Source organism: Leptodactylus fuscus, chromosome 3 (genome assembly GCF_031893055.1).
Source record: "Leptodactylus fuscus isolate aLepFus1 chromosome 3, aLepFus1.hap2, whole genome shotgun sequence".
NCBI classification, from domain to species: Eukaryota; Metazoa; Chordata; class Amphibia; order Anura; family Leptodactylidae; genus Leptodactylus; species Leptodactylus fuscus.
Window position 1 is genome coordinate 180,456,053 of NC_134267.1, and position 15,790 is coordinate 180,471,842.

The 15,790-nt window shown below is 42.0% G+C and overlaps 1 protein-coding gene and 1 long non-coding RNA gene across 2 annotated transcripts; one reads left to right on the forward strand and one right to left on the reverse strand.

Moving 5' to 3' along the window:
* Positions 1-166: 166 nt before the first annotated feature.
* On the forward strand, positions 167-545 carry LOC142196755 (uncharacterized). Its single transcript, XR_012715282.1, has 2 exons — positions 167-230; positions 419-545. It is a non-coding gene; the product is annotated as an uncharacterized LOC142196755 (long non-coding RNA).
* A 169-nt stretch (positions 546-714) lies between these two features.
* On the reverse strand, positions 715-12,309 carry LOC142196756 (phospholipid scramblase 2-like). Its single transcript, XM_075266728.1, has 8 exons — positions 12,265-12,309; positions 11,069-11,230; positions 8,593-8,741; positions 7,786-7,828; positions 6,321-6,541; positions 4,691-4,852; positions 3,155-3,316; positions 715-808 (listed from the first exon to the last, which is right to left on the reverse strand). The coding sequence occupies exons 1-8, from the start codon at positions 12,275-12,277 to the stop codon at positions 770-772; spliced, it is 951 nt and encodes a 316-aa protein (XP_075122829.1). The 5' UTR covers positions 12,278-12,309; the 3' UTR covers positions 715-769.
* Between the last annotated feature and the right edge of the window lie 3,481 nt (positions 12,310-15,790).

Sequence of the window (15,790 nt, forward strand, 5' to 3'; positions counted from 1 at the left end):
GCAAGGTCACTGAGCAGTGTTTTACACTGTAAGATATCGTGACAAAACCCACCCAAAATGGGACCATTTCTGCAGGCAGAATCCACTGCAATAATAGACACTGATTTTTTTTGCTTTATTATAATCCCATCCTGTCACAGGACATTGGCTAGTCAGTGGCAAGTTTGCAGTGGCTAACACATGGTAATAATAGACCTGTGTGCCCCCAGCCTCAATTGTCACTTCAATGGGTGCCGGCATTCGTGCACTACCCATTGAAATCAATGAGAGGCTTTTTCCCCTATTGCTTTCAATGTGATACGCGCGTATGCTGGCACCCATAGAAATCAATGGGAGTTGGTTTTTACACACTCACTCTGTATGACTTTTACGTTCAGAATGAGTGGAGAGTATACTCCGTGTGAAGGCTCCCAAACAGGTTTGGCTCAGTAGTTCATAGTAAAATCAGCCTGTGCGATACCTGTTCAGCTGCGTAGAAAAAGACATCAATAAACCCAGTTACCTAAAGATTCTGCATATTTCTACTTATAGATTACAGGTTATTTATATTTAAAAAAAAAAAATTAAATTAAAAAAAAAAAGATAAAATGCACAGCTTCCTAGTATCAAAAACCTGGCTGGTGAATAAGATTACAAAACAAAGTTTTAAAAAAAAAAAAAAAAAAAAAAAAAATGAGAAAAGATTTAAAAAAAAACAAAAAAAAAAAACCACGAACAAGACTAGTCCTTCAAAAGGTTTTCTTTTTGCTTTTACTTCCATCGTCGCATTCTAGTCCTTATTTCCTTTTTGTTCAAAAAACATGAAATCCTGTAGGAAACAAAAAACAAAAGTGAGTAGAGGTCACATAGTAAGAGAGCAACTCAAATTAGTTGGTTAAAGGGAACAACCAGTAGGTGGCGATGTTTGGTCTCAAAATTTTGTACTTCAGATCAAATCATTGCTAGTCATGTTCAACAAGGACAGAAGAATGGCAGCAATATAAAAAAAATGGCACTCCGATAATACAGTGAGCTCCGTGCTTAGGCCATCTTCATGATACGTTGCACACTAATATCGGATGTGGGGAACTAACATTCCCAAAGAAGTTTCTGTAGGGCAAACGCAATCACCTAGAGATATCCAATTGTTGTCTTTGCCCTGGTTGGTCCCCTTTGCTACATAGGGACTCCTACTTCTTCTGACCCGATTTTATTCTTTACTATGGTGACTCTCCACTGGGCTAAAGATTTTTTTTGCTGTATTATAGACTACAGGAGTACACCTCAAACCCAGATACAGTCCTCATGTCCTGTAAAGGTTAGCATAAAGATAAAGGGATATTTGGCTGCTTATGGATGTTCGGACATTGCTCTACACTGACATGTGGCTAGTTAAACCTATTCATTATGCTGATCTCCAGGTAATCTGTGTGGTCAGTAGACCTGTGGTTTGGCTCGAACTTGCATCATAAATTATGATCCAGCATTCAGTTCAGCAGAGCTGTGGTTGGTCTGGAAAAGCTGCGTTGCGCTACAGTTAATAACGTTTACACCAGCTTGGTAGTGCAAATGATCAGCAAAATCTACACCATATAGGAGCTGGCACACGCCTCACCACAGGCTCAACCAGAGTGTCTTTATGAGGAGCAAACTAAAATATGCCCCAATATGTCTATTTACATGGCCATCAAAGTGTCCTATCTTTGATCATTCTCATGAATCCCTCAATACATTAAGATCTAAGAAGAACGTGGCTTGTCCATTATTCACGAGAGATTTTATAGTATGATTTTTGATCATTGCATATAAAAAAAAAAACAAAAAAAAACCTGCAGTTTAATATTTTGCCAAATAAAAAGGTGGTAATTGAAGCTCAACTCTGGATATAAAAACACAAAATAGAAAGTATTCTGGATCTCAGGAAGTTAGGAGGAGGTCACATGACTTTTTACACAATTCTGATACTCAGAAAAGCTTTTGGCTGCAGCTTTACATTCAGGATTTGATGCACATACGCCCTAATATGCAAACACACTTGATGCAGAGCTTGTGCTTTTCTGGGTAAGGTGTGGTGTATATATTCGAATTTAAAGAAAAAGTTAACCAGCATTTTCAAGACCGGTCTTACAGCCACGACCAAATCCTGGCCAAAATGTTCACATCCAGTTTGTGCTGGATGTTTGTGAAGGAAAAGTGCCCCCTCTGTACCAAACCACAGGCTTGAGGGCGGATGTTACAGTTCAGCAATTTAGAGTCACACCTCTGCCTTCCTGTTCCTTGTGAATTTGATCATTTGTCAATGTTCAAACCAGCACTAGAGCAGAATGTTAATACACTAGTATTGGTACACAAAGTCCTCCACACAGTGCATTCAGTATATGCAGGAGAACAGACCAGCACATTCAGTTCAATAGGGAAGTGCAGTGGGGCTCTGCTGTCTTAATTTTCAGTTTTAAGTGTAATATGAAACAAAAAGGGAAAGAATGAATAAAAGGAAGCCCGTCACCAGAACTCAGCATATCAGCCCCATCTGCAGATTGTTAGGGTCATCTGAATCACCAGTTTTGTCAACTTTCAAGCAAGCTCTTTGGAGATACGAGAAAGTTGCCATTGCCAAGAGGCAATATCAAAGATCTCATTTGCGGATTGGCATAACCGGCACTGTCTTGGCAACAGAGCCACTGAATGACATAGAAAACAACTTTCTAGTCAGGACTGGGGCGATATGCTGGGTGCTGGTGATAGCCGCCTCTACCTACCTCATAGATTGTAAGCTCGTGAGCAGGGCCCTCAGTCCCATTGTGTGAAATGACGTTCTTTGTTTTGTATCTGTCTGTATCTGAACCCTACAAATTGTACAGCGCTGCGGAATATGTTGGCGCTATATAAATAAAATTTATTATTATATAAAAGAGAAATTGCTGTGCTTTCTTAATGTTGTGAATTTTCTATGTTTCAGGCTCTTTAAAGAACTGAAGCGAACCGATCAACTACTTACCTGATGGATTAGGCCTGTTATTGCTGAACTAGATCTAGAAGTGAGATTTGGTGTAATGTAACCAATTCCTTTCAATAGAATTCAAGTCATGGATCGCTGAAGCTTGTTCCAGGAACCTATTCTCCTCAAATGAATACACACACCAAAAAGGTATTTATAGTGGATGGTAATACTTACAATGAGGAAACAGGCACCAAGAATGACAGCTTTTATCTTAACATCAAGGTCCATGGGGAACTGAACCCCAAAGTTATCAGCGTCTGTAAAATACTCCTTGACGAGTCCAGTCCATTGTTTAGAAACCCTTCCAACAACAGAGCTCTCATCCAGGGACTTCAGCTACGAAGAGAAAAAGTAGGAAAGTCATTACAAATCAGCAAAAGGGGTTAAAAGACCACCACCATTTCTTGAGTCGTCCAAAGTGAATTGTAAAATAAGGGTTTACATTAACCTAACAAGGGGTTGGAGGAAATACTGACAGGTTCCTACATGGAACTAGGCTTCACTATGAAATACTGCACAGTTTACAGATTTTTCTTCTTCTTCTTTAAATGGAGTTCTGCATAAAGAGGAGTGCCTGCTGTGCAGCTTCCCTCCCAATTCTTCCTGTCATCTCACAGGACTCTGGAGCCAAAGTTACGCTAGATTCACACTAGCGCCCGGAGTCCATTCTGAGCTTTCCGTCTTCTGCATGTAGAAGACGGAAAGCTGTCAGACTGGGTCCGGCCGTGAGCGCTGGTGAGCGTTTTATGCTCTCCGCCGCAAAACAGTTTTTTTTAAACCGGACACAGAGTACTGCATGTCCGACTGTCAGATTTCACGGCAGAGAGCATAAAAAACGCTCACCGGCGCTCATGGCCAGACATCCTTCAAACCCATTCAAATGAATGGGTATGAAAGTCATGTAGGTTTCCGTCTCCTGCTCAGTTCTGGGCAGGAAATGGAAACCTGCACGAACGGAGTCCGGGCGCAGATATGAACGAGCCCTTAGGACCAATTTTTTGGGTGGATTCAAAATAAAAAAAAAAACAAACAAAAAAATCCAGGTTGTTTGCTGCAGGGTACAACCTTTCAATTGTGGAGAGTGGAAGTCAAGGGTGAAATCTACACCAGTTGTTGCAGGTGTTGCTATTGCTCACAATCTGCCACAACCACTCCCTCCGCACCCCATTCTTATTGTGAAAATACTCTTCACATTTGTTGTTTTATAGGTCAGCGTGTTTTTTTTTCCAATACATACTATAGTAACATAAAATACCACTCCGCTTGCTACATACAGATTTTAAAAGATCTTTCACATTCTGATCAATGTGCAGTTCTATGTAGTGCTAGAAATCTGACCGTGCACAGAATTCAGTGCATTGTTGGCTTTCCCAGCATGTGTCCCAGTGCTGGACATTGGGCTCCAGACTACAACCAATTTCACCCTTATTATAATCAACTTCTAGGTGCCAGCTATACTAAGAAGTGTAGACCTCTATCCTGCTATGCCAGTCGGACACTGTTAGTATTGTATTTGTTTTGTATATTTTGTGTTCTGTATAAACCCTCAGATGTACAACATCATGGAATTAATAATGCACAGCACCATGGAATATAATGTACAGCACCATGCAATTAATGGTGCAATAACAAACACTTCATATGAGAGAACGGTGTTACAGTCACAATCATTTAAAAAGCTATACATTTTTTTTGCAAAACATTAAATACCTCAAAGTTCACATCTGAACAGCAACTACAAGGGATGCAAGGTCCATGCAGTTTAAGAATATCCTCCTCTCTTTCATTCTGTATAGTAAACTTGGGTAGACACGGGTGCCATTTCTGTTTGACATAGCCAATTATATTTCCAGGAGGCGCTTGCACTTCAAGCTGAAAGGAGGAAAGAAAGATAGTGTTACCAATAAGATGGTACTAACCATGAAATAACCTGAAGTGTCATTGTCATAAAAAAATACTGTATTATTCTAGCTCAGTGGTTGTGAGATGACATTGATCAGGGTTACAGTTGTGGGTCTCCTCTACAGCAGAGGGAAGCACCTGCCTACAATGGGTGTGTATACACACACCTTTCACATTGGGAGAAGAATTTTTCTCGACTTGGGGGGTGGGGGGTATTTCGCTAGAACTTTGTTCACAAGCGGCTACTTAGCTTGAAGAGACTGAAAAGCATTGTCGAAGATACATTATTAAGTCAACTGTCCATTACATTGAACATGTGGTCTGATCTGCTGGCAGCATGGTACACAACAGGAGAATCTGAGCAGGTTGATATAAATAAGTCACAAGTTGTACTGAATCCTTTCCCACAAAACTATATATCTCAGCTGCTTCTATGCTTACAAGTCCACAGTTGTGGTCCTACTCATTTGTTTGCAGCCATCTCTGTATGCTCATTCATACATAAAGGTCTTTAACCACTGAGTGAAAAGGCCTACTAGACAAATGAGCATAGGAAGATTGTGTTTAACCTGTAACATTTCTTTTTCCACAAAACTATATATTGACCTGCTCAACTCTTCCTCTATAACAATGCTGGTCAATTGGATAGCATCTTCATGGTTCCTTTTAAAGGGTACCTTTCACATCCTCTGGCACTGGCAGTTTAATATACTGCTAGAAAGATGACACATATCCCTTCACCATCAGCTAGGTGGGCCTTAATGCTCAACATCGTCGCTGGGTGGTACTAAGGAACATCCCTCTGGCAGTACAAAGCTATGGAATAGTATTGTCGGGGGCAGGTGGGGCAAAACTATTGCCGATTGCTTCCTAAAACTGAGGCACATCTACACATTCATTTCAATGGCATTAAGCTATGTGCCAGATGCAACCTATGGACAGGTGTGGCATGGTCTTGCCTCCTGAGTTTTTGTTGAATACATGGAGTTGCAAGATCTTATTCAGTTATTCCACAAGAGCTAAGCAGGCAATCCATCCATCAATATAGAAGAAGTTTTCTTGTGGCACTGGGAGACTTCACTCATTCCCTTTATTTCATCCAACACTCTATGAAAGAGCAGGGGTTCTAAAGCGCTCCCCATACAGATATATCACTTTATACATCAATGTCACTTTAGTCAATTTTCCTCCACAACTGTTGAAGTTATTTTTCCTTACATCCATGAGAAGTCAGATATTTACACTTTACGCTACCTGGGTTTATAAGAAAGAGATAACAAGCAAAAGCCTAACAGGATATTTGGGGCAAACTTTGGAGCTCATTAAGCTTATTCTGGTGATGTGAATACAATGTATAAAGCATCATGTGTCAGATAGAAGTTATGTTCCCCTAGTGATAGCCCTTATATAAACAATAGGAATAACTTCCAATACATACTTTCTGCAGACAGCAGGGGAAACAGCAGGAAGAGCATCTGTAAGGTCGGATGAGCCGAATTATTTCCCGACCACTGTTATCACAAATGGTCATAGCAAATGAGCGAGCCGGTCCACAGAAGTTGCGAGTACAGCAATCGTTTTCTTCTGCAGCGAAGTATACTCTCTGACCCATGCTATTCTTTATCTCATACTTGTTATTGGTTTCAAAGCCAGTGAAAGCTTAAGATGGAGAGAAGAGAAACAGTAAACAATTCTATATATAAATATTACTATAAAGGTTCACATGTATGGCTTATGGACTGGTAATACAGGCGCTCAGTGACTCCATGAGTTTACACACAAAGCATTTCATTGGTTGCTCCTCCCTTAAAGACATTTCATGTCCTTGGTCCCATGCGGTTTTATATAGCGCTAGAAAGCAGAGTGCGCCGAATTCAGTAACTTTGAGTGTAACTTGACGCTCAGTTGTATTTAAAGATCCCACCATTTTAGGACATAATATAATTACTTGTTCAGCTTTTACCAGTGGAGGCCAAAAGCACTTTTGGCTTCCATCAGATGAATAAATCTTCTAGATATTCTTCTCATATGCTGGAAGCTCTTCCTAGTATACAGGCAATAGGATGTGAACAGGATCACAGACAGGCTTTGCCCAGAGGTCTGCGCCCTATGTTAACTATGCAACATGTAAATCAGTTTATATTAAAAATACTTAGTTTAAAAGGGATTCTACTATTAAAACACTTTCCTGGTTGACACGTAGGAATAACCTTAAAGGCTATTATTCTCCCACCTTTAGAGGTCTTCTCCGCGCCACCATTCCGTAGAAATCCCGGTTTTTAGTCTGTATGCAAATGATTTCTCTCGCAGCACTGGGGGTGTCCCAATGCTGCGAGAGAACTCTCCAGCGACGCTTCCATCTTCTTCAGGAACATTCTTTTCACCACGTCTTCTTCCGATGCAGTCGGTGAAGCTTGTAGGCCTCGGGCAGAGCTGACTGCGCATGGCCACAACGACAAGAAAAATGGCTGCTTACACAGTAAGCAAGCAGCTATTTTCTTGTGGCCTGTGGCATGCACAGTAGGCTCTGCCCGAGGCCTACAAGTTTCACCGCCTGCACCGGAAGACGACACGGTGAAGAGGACGTTCCTGAAGATGGAAGCGTCGCTGAAGAGTTCTCTCGCACCATTGTGGACGCCCCCAGTGATGCAAGAGAACTCATTTGCATAACCAGGATTTCTACGGAATGGCGGCACCGAGAAGACATCTAAAGGTAGGAAGGCAGAAGAAGAATAGCCTTTTTAAGCCTATTCCTACATGTCAGCCAGAAAAATATATTATAATATATATATATATATATATATATATATATATATATATATATATATATATATATATATATATATTAGAGCCCCTTTAAATTTTACATTCGGACTTGTGCTTTTTTTTGAAGTATAACCTACCTTCTAATAGCTCTACTTGTTGATGGACAAGAAGTTGGTCTATCTGCCAAAATCAAAGCATAAATAAATCAGAAAAATATTTAAGATCTAGGTTAGAATATCTGCTCATGGTTTTTGCAGCATAACATAAATGTATGAAAGTCCATAGCAAGTACACCCTGCAAATGATATACAGGGCCATTGCTAAGTCTGCTAAAAATAAGCAAGCTTGTATCAAGGATGATGCTTGTGGTGTGCCAAACAACTTAGGCTATATGCACATGGGTCCATAAAAACAGCACGGATAACAGATTGCGATCCGCGTGTCATCTGTGGTTTTCCCTGACCCATACATTGAAAAAGAATTGACAGTCGCACAATATAGACAGGTATAGCTCCTGTTCCATATTTTACAGCAGTTCAATTCGACCTGTGGACAGCCACAAAAACTACAATTGTGTGTATGGGCCCATTGAAATGTGGTCTGTACTTTTATTGCAAATAAGTATGGTTGTGTGCATGAGGCCTAAGATGACACAGTTGCTATTGACTCTAGTATTTGGGGCAATGCAAACTGTCCAGACAGGTACAAAACCCTTCTGCCACTCATGAAGTGCAGAAAGAAATTCTGGGGACCTCTTTAAATCCCCCATTTTAGACATCTCCCATACAAACACACAATAACTTCTTTTTTTCAAATATAAAATGTAATGTATAACTTGAAAACATACCAGACTTGTGTAATAAAGCCAGGCAATAGTGATTATAGTATGTACATAATAATCCTATACAACGTCACTGTTATTCAAAACATTGCCCTCCATTTACCTGGCACAGATATTCTAATCCTGGTGGACAGTTGGGATCTGCCGGAGGTGCTGGCATCCACGCAGATGTAGGGCCGCCAGGACCCATTGGCTGGTTTTGAACAGGAGGGCCCCCTGCATATGGGCCATAGTTCGGCTGACCGGGTGGACCTAAAGTTGATAAGCAAAATTCAAGATTCAACCTATGCCTACAAAATGTCAAAAGTATTGAGTCTAGCAGTCATCCTACATGAATTTACTTTGAAACTTGTAGTGTCGCTGTAATATTACTTCAAAGTTCCCACGTTTGCAGACATGTATCAAAGAAACAAACTACTGTATATGAGCACTACTAAATCAAACAGTTTAAGCAACAAATGGCTAATATTTCAGCTTTTCATACTACGTACATGCAAACATGTTCTAATCCACCCCAACATGCTCCAAATATCAGATCAATTCATCAGGGCTGTGGAGTTGGAGTCGGGGCCCATTTTGGGTGGAGATGGAAAGAAAAAGCGACCAACTCAGATTTCAAACAAATTAGATTTATAAAATATATAATAAAATATAATGTTGCATATTTACTATAATAGAAATCATTGTCTAATGAATTAGAGACACATTACTGGGTATGTGACCAGGGTTGTCAGCCATTTATGAAAGAGTTGCAGTCAAGCTGTGGGAAAAATCGGAGTTTGGCTGAACACCACCACAGCTCTGATGTAATACAATCAGTTATTCTGTAAATGAAACTAGACATTGCCAAGAAAATGACAAACCAAGCATGTCTGAAACACTCTGCTTGTTCTGGTTTCTTTAGGACTTTGACAACCAAGAGTTTCCAGCATTCAGAAAGTGATGACTTATTCTGACAATAGGTCATCAATATTACACTTCAATCACCAGAGATCAATGGCCGCCAGAACTAGCATGTTGTCCCACTCCCCATCCCGGTTCATTCCAACACAGAAAGGGAACTTTGTACAGAGGCAGCCAGTTCCCGTCCAGCATATGCCAAAACAGAAATAAGAAGCAAGTCCTCCACAGACGTGGAGTGGAACCAGCGCTGAGATCAGATCAGGGCAGCCATTTTTTCTGCTCGTTATACCCCAGTGTCACCACAAACTTTTGATCTTTGTGCTTTATTCAGTCAATGGTGTCAATGCAATGGTTTTGCCCGGTCACCTGCTCAGCACATCACAGTGTATGTGGCCTAGCTTGAGCACCCATTACAGCTCTTCTGCACAGTGCCAAAAAGCAGGATCTCACCTGGGCTACACAGATCATAAAGAATACCAATGACACAAAGCTTGAAATACATAACCAGCGTCCGGCAGGTCACATCAAGCCTTACGGGAATAGTTTGGGGTGTGGAGAGCGGCTTCTGACACCGACTCTGGAGATCTTTCTAACTGTTTTCTTAAGACTTAAGAGTCCATTTGTGCACTAGAAGGGCAGGATACAGGTACTGGGAGGGGTTTAGGGGGCACAAAGTCCCAGACAATTTTTGTTTCATACACGTAAAACTAACTATCTGGTTTAACAACCCAGGTGACGTTAGACCTACTGAAAAAAAAAAAAAAAAAATCTTTAGTAGCAGCATGGGGGACAAGATTTAGGGCAAGTACATACAGCAGAAAATTAACAATTTGAGGTGGACTTCCACTTTAAATGCCTTTTACATTTCTGCCCCTCCAGTCCCCTCTGCAATCTTTCCCTTCTGAGAAACAGATGAAGAAACCTTATCAGAGAAGGGGCTCGAAATGTGGGTTCTGCTAAATCAGACACAGAATCTGCCTATTTTTTCAGTGGCCTGCTTTCATCTCTGCTAGATTCACACACATACACAGTCACAAATTCAACACTGTTCACTATTTGGGTGAACAGAAACCTAGATTTCATGCAGCAGTCACTTTATAGTCAGTTCTCGGTTTCCTGTGTAACGGGACCTTTATAAAGAGACTAAAAAAAAAAAATAAAGACCAACAAGTGAGGTATTACAGGAAGTGTATAGAGGCACTTTCTGTAACGAAGACAAAACCTAATTACATCACATCTATGTAACTGCAATCCTTTAATCCTTACAACATTAACAGCCAAATGTGGATACCCAGCCATTAGTGACCAACTAGGAAACCAACAGTATCAGACGGAGGATGTCAGTTGACATCAGCGGAAGTATCAGATGTTCAATGCAAACACAAACTAATCACAGAATTCTAACAAGATGGGATAGACAACTAGGTCCTAAAAACCACAATTTATAATAATTGAGCTAGAACCATCCAAGCACTTGATAGAGTAGTCACTTACGGGGGGGGGGGGGGGGGAAAGCAGATTACAAAATAAAATCTGCTGAAAATAAAGATGGGCATCTCGCCAATAAAGATGTAATTTGTACAAATGCCATGCATATACATATGAATGATCCGAGTAAGGTTGATAATAACCCAAGCCCAGTCAAACAGTAACATGCAGCCTATGTCACCGCTTACCTTGGTAAGCTCCGGGCGGGGGTTGTCCATATCCATAAGGACCTTGCATAGCTGGAGGTGGGTATCCTGGAGCGGGGTAATTCATTGGTGGATATCCTGGACCTGGGTTCATGGCAGGAGCATAACCATTTCCAGAATTTGGGTTTTGACCATATGGTCCATCTAAAATGTACACAATGTAAATTTAAAGTCATGTACTGTATGCAAGTAAAGGAGTTTCTGGGAGCCTCATGTTGAAGACATGGCCTTAGGAGAGGAGATAGATAAGAGACTAAGAGACTGCAGCCTCCAGACCCATTCACTTGAAAGTAAGAAACTTCTAGTCTAGCACCAATACCCATGTCTCATTCAATTCACCAAGATCACTTGATTTTCCCATTCTAATGTGGATTCGGTCACACTGATCTATGGAAAAATGTGCTCACTTGATATGCTGCACCCCATACAGAGAATCTCCAATCTTGAAAGTGCAGGGACTGGAATAATAATCCCCACTCCATATACAATTACTTCTCCCCAACAACTATATACTAAAATCACTGGACAGTTTTGACTGCATTTTCTCTCTCTATATATTATTGCATTGTACTTTTGGTGTTAAAAAAAAAAAAAAAAAAAGTTTTCCTTCTATAGCGGGCATGCTCTCACATGCAGCACACTGTGCAATCCATCACTCAGCATAAAAACAGTCAGTGTGTCTGACAGATAAGTCAGTATGTAATCCTTATCCCTGTTCTTCTGTGGGCTCACACACTCATGCAAACTACAGCAGAGAGGGGGGAAAAAAAGGTTTAGAATATCAGCAAAGTGAATGAGATTTTTGTTTAATCTCATCCATACTCTACAAAGAAAAACAATCAGTACAATGCAATAATAAACAAACAATGCATTCATATAAGGATTCTATAATCTTTATACAAGAGGGAATGATTATCAGTATGTGGAGGTACCCCCCCGTCCTGAACACCATTTACTAAGGCAGAGAGGTGGCTACATAAAAATTTTTTAGGTTTTACAGCTCACATCATATCTTTACTCCAGAGGTGAAGCACAGTAACTAACACAATGAATGGAAAAAAAAAACAACAAAAAAAACACACACACACACACACACACACACACACACCACACACATTCTGTTATTTCCACACTAATCTGTACTATTATAATCTTTTAGACCTCACTATCCACCTTACCTTTCATCTCCATGATTTCTGAGAGCAGAAAAGTCTACGGTCCCTGGAATAAAGAAATAGAGTTGTGTAAGAACAGTCGAGGGGAGGGGGGGGATTATATTATCCAAATCTGAAAGAAACTAAACTGAAAGAATTGCAGCATCAGTCAGTGCCAACAAGAAAGAAAACCTAGAAAAGCCAAATCTGATGGAAAACAAGTCAGGAGGTCTGTAATGTCCCTCACACAACGGACACCTTCAATATCCAATGGAAAGGTGAATATGTGGCGTTTTCTGATACAGTCACTTGACTAGCTCTTGAGGTTTTACACACAAGGGATACACACCAATGGATTTGTGTATGGAGACCTAGACCGGACAGCTGTCACTAGCCACCGGTTGCTAGCACCAAACCTCAGTTTAGTCATTTCCAAGTACATCATAATTAATAGGTTAACTAGCGCTGCGGGGGCCAATGTCACCGCCTGTCACTCCCAGAATTGTAACCAAAGACAAAACCTGTTGTATTAGAGTATCCATTATGTTAGTACAGTATAATGGTCGTCTCTAAGGAAGGCAACTAATATCATTCCTACAGTCAAGCTACAAAAGTCCAACCTATCCTTGTAGATTCATCCTATACATATATAAGTAGATGAATTATATGTACAGTATTTTTTCCTATCTAAATGAACGTATTCAAGACAAAACTAGTGGATTTCAACAGCAGCCTGACCTTGACGGCATCGGCTGGCTTATAGAAACCTATTCACCATCTTATTGATAGGGTCCACCTAATGGAGTCAACAGCAATCAGCAGAACCGAGGTATTGCCATCTTATTGGTCACCCTGAAATATCATCACACCAGCCACAGCACAGTGTAGGGGACATTACATTGAGCACCATCATAGCTTTACACAGTCCAATAAATCACTATTACATTTTAAAAAGCCGTTTGTATAAACATGCAAATGAGACTTAAATGCAATGGGGGCTGTCAGTCTGCAAGGGCTCTATTCCCATCTAATACCTGAAGCCTTGATATGCCCTACTGCACTTCAGCTCTTTTTCTGAAACGGAAAGCTATATACCATATTTTACGGACTATAAGGCGCACTGGACTATAAGGCGCATTGCCCATGAGCGCCTTATAGTCCATCTCGGTTCATATATAAGGCACACCGGACTATAAGCCGCAGTCCGGTGTGCATTATATGTTATTGAAAGCGGCGGCAGGCAGACTTTGCCAGTGGCCGCTTAACCCCCCCGCGTGCCAGCCGCTTCTATTGGAAGCGCTCGGCAGGCGAGGAGGGGCTCTATCAGCAAAATCATGCTGATAGAGCCCAAACGTAAAAGTTATATTAAACTACCCCCCCCCCCCCCCCCCCCCCCGTTTTAAAATAAAACCCTGAAACAGAATGTGAAACTTACCGAGCGGTGCAGGGTGGGGGGTGGGCGGGCGGGCATTCAGGCCTCCTCTTCCGGCGCTTCCTCCGATGTTCCGTCCTCCTCCTCCGGCGCTTGCTAACTCATAATGGCCTGGGCGCATGCGCAGTAGCCGTAGTAGAAGCATTATGATATTGCACATGCGACCAGGCCATTATCAATTCGCCAGCGCCGGAGGAAGTGGTCACGACATCGGAGGAAGAGGAGGCCTGAATGCCCGCCCGCTCGCCCTGCTCGGTAAGTTTCACGTTCTGTTTAAGGCCGGCGTGACAGCAGGGCTGCCGGACACTTCCCATTCATTTCTATGGGAGCCGGCATGCGAGCGCTCCCCATAGAAATGAATGGACTGCTTGTTTCCATTCATATCTATGGGGAGCGCTCGCATGCCGGCTCCCATAGAAATGAATAGGAAGTGTCCGGCAGCCCTGCTCCGTAGTGTGAATGCACCCTTACGGTGCCTTTTATGTATGTATGGAAGCGGCATGCAGACTTTGCTGCCGCTTCCATCCATATATAAGGCGCACCGGACTATAAGCCGCACTTACGATTTCTGAGGAAATCGTAGGTTTTTATGTGCGCCTTATAGTCCGGAAAATACGGTAGATAAAAGAGCGGTTACCCAAGTAAACCCGCAGACGCCATAGACTATAAATGGGGTCTGTGTGGTTTCCGCACAAAACATGCAGACAGAACAGTGCTACTTGCAGGGCTTTTCTCTCTGCACGAAACATACGGAAACCACACAGACCCCATTATAGTCTATGGGCTCTGTGGGTTTCCCATGTAACCCTTTTTAATGCATATAGGTTTCCATACGGGAAGAGGAGGTCCCCCAAGCGGACTCCCCCGAATGCAGATGTGAACCAGGCCTTAAAAGTTGATGAACTGAAGGGAGCAGATGGGGCAGATTCTGTTTGCATTCTTTATCATTTACTCAAAGTGTTCTAAGTGTATGGCGGACAGAGATCAGCGATGGGGGTCAGGAGGATACTTTGTAGTGTACAAGGATTATTAGGCCAGACATGACCTGCTAAGAAGTCTGCAAACAAGACCTCCCTGGTGGAAAAGGTAAGCTTGTTCTAGCTGGGACCCTGACTCACAATGAAGAGATACAACAACCTCAAAACAGTTTGCAGATTCTACTTTGGAGTTATTCCTAGATTATGTTTTCACAAAGTGCATTACCCCCAAGCCACAAACATTCAGGGGGACTGCAGAGACAGTGGTTTAAAGGGACTAACTCGGGAGCTGTGGTCTTGATCTGGATTTAAACCAAGCCCAAGATTATGCCATCTAGATTTGAGCTAGTGCTGGCTAAATGTATATGAAGGAAGGCTGCAAGGTGAAAAAAGAAAGTCTAGTAGGCTTAATCCATAGTGCAACAAATAAAATACGTAAGGACACTATTTGTGGGCTCCATAAAGTGATTAGTTCCCTATGGATATGCTTAGCATGTTCACATAGCTTTTTCAGATATACTCACTAGGCATACATCAGAGGCAGAACTTGAAGATTCAGGGCCTCAATGCAAACTTAACTGGGGAGGGGAGGGGGGCATTATCTGCCTTGTGCCATTTATAATAGTGATATATTTTATGTGACAAAGGAACCTTTGGGTTCTGCATGGAAAGAGTCCAACTACTAATAAAGCGGTTACCCTTGGACCCCATAGACCAGGGGTCCTCAAACTGCAGCCCGCGGGCCATATGCGGCCTGCCAAGCACTTCTGTCTGGCCCCGCCGACAACACCGGCAGGCGTGCATTTATAATGAAGCTTCTGGGGAGCTCGGGCCAGGCCATGGAGTGCACTTCACTTTACCTATTGGAGGACACTGCTCCCGATGTCTGTGCGACCTGCTCTGCCTCCGGCCCACTGTTTGAAAAGTTTGAGGACCCCTGCCATAGACTATTATGGGGTTCTGCCGGGCTTCTGTCCAGTTTTCTACGGAAACTGGCAGAGAGAAAAGTCCTCTGTGCAGGCCTTCTCTCTCTCTCTCTCCGCCGATTTTAGGCGGAATCTGAGACTAACACAGATGTGAATCTAAACATATAGCCAAGCCCCTGGTGTACACCAAGTTATTGCCGAACAGGGCTGATGGA

What these genes read in the sequence shown, in the direction of transcription:
- LOC142196756 (XM_075266728.1), bottom strand. An exon ending in CCCGCCCGGAGCTTACCAAG is followed by an intron (nt 8,742 to 11,068) that starts GTAAGCGGTGAC and finishes TATCAACTTTAG; the next exon opens with GTCCACCCGGTCAGCCGAAC. An exon ending in TTGGTGCCTGTTTCCTCATT is followed by an intron (nt 809 to 3,154) that starts GTAAGTATTACC and finishes TGTTTCCTACAG; the next exon opens with GATTTCATGTTTTTTGAACA.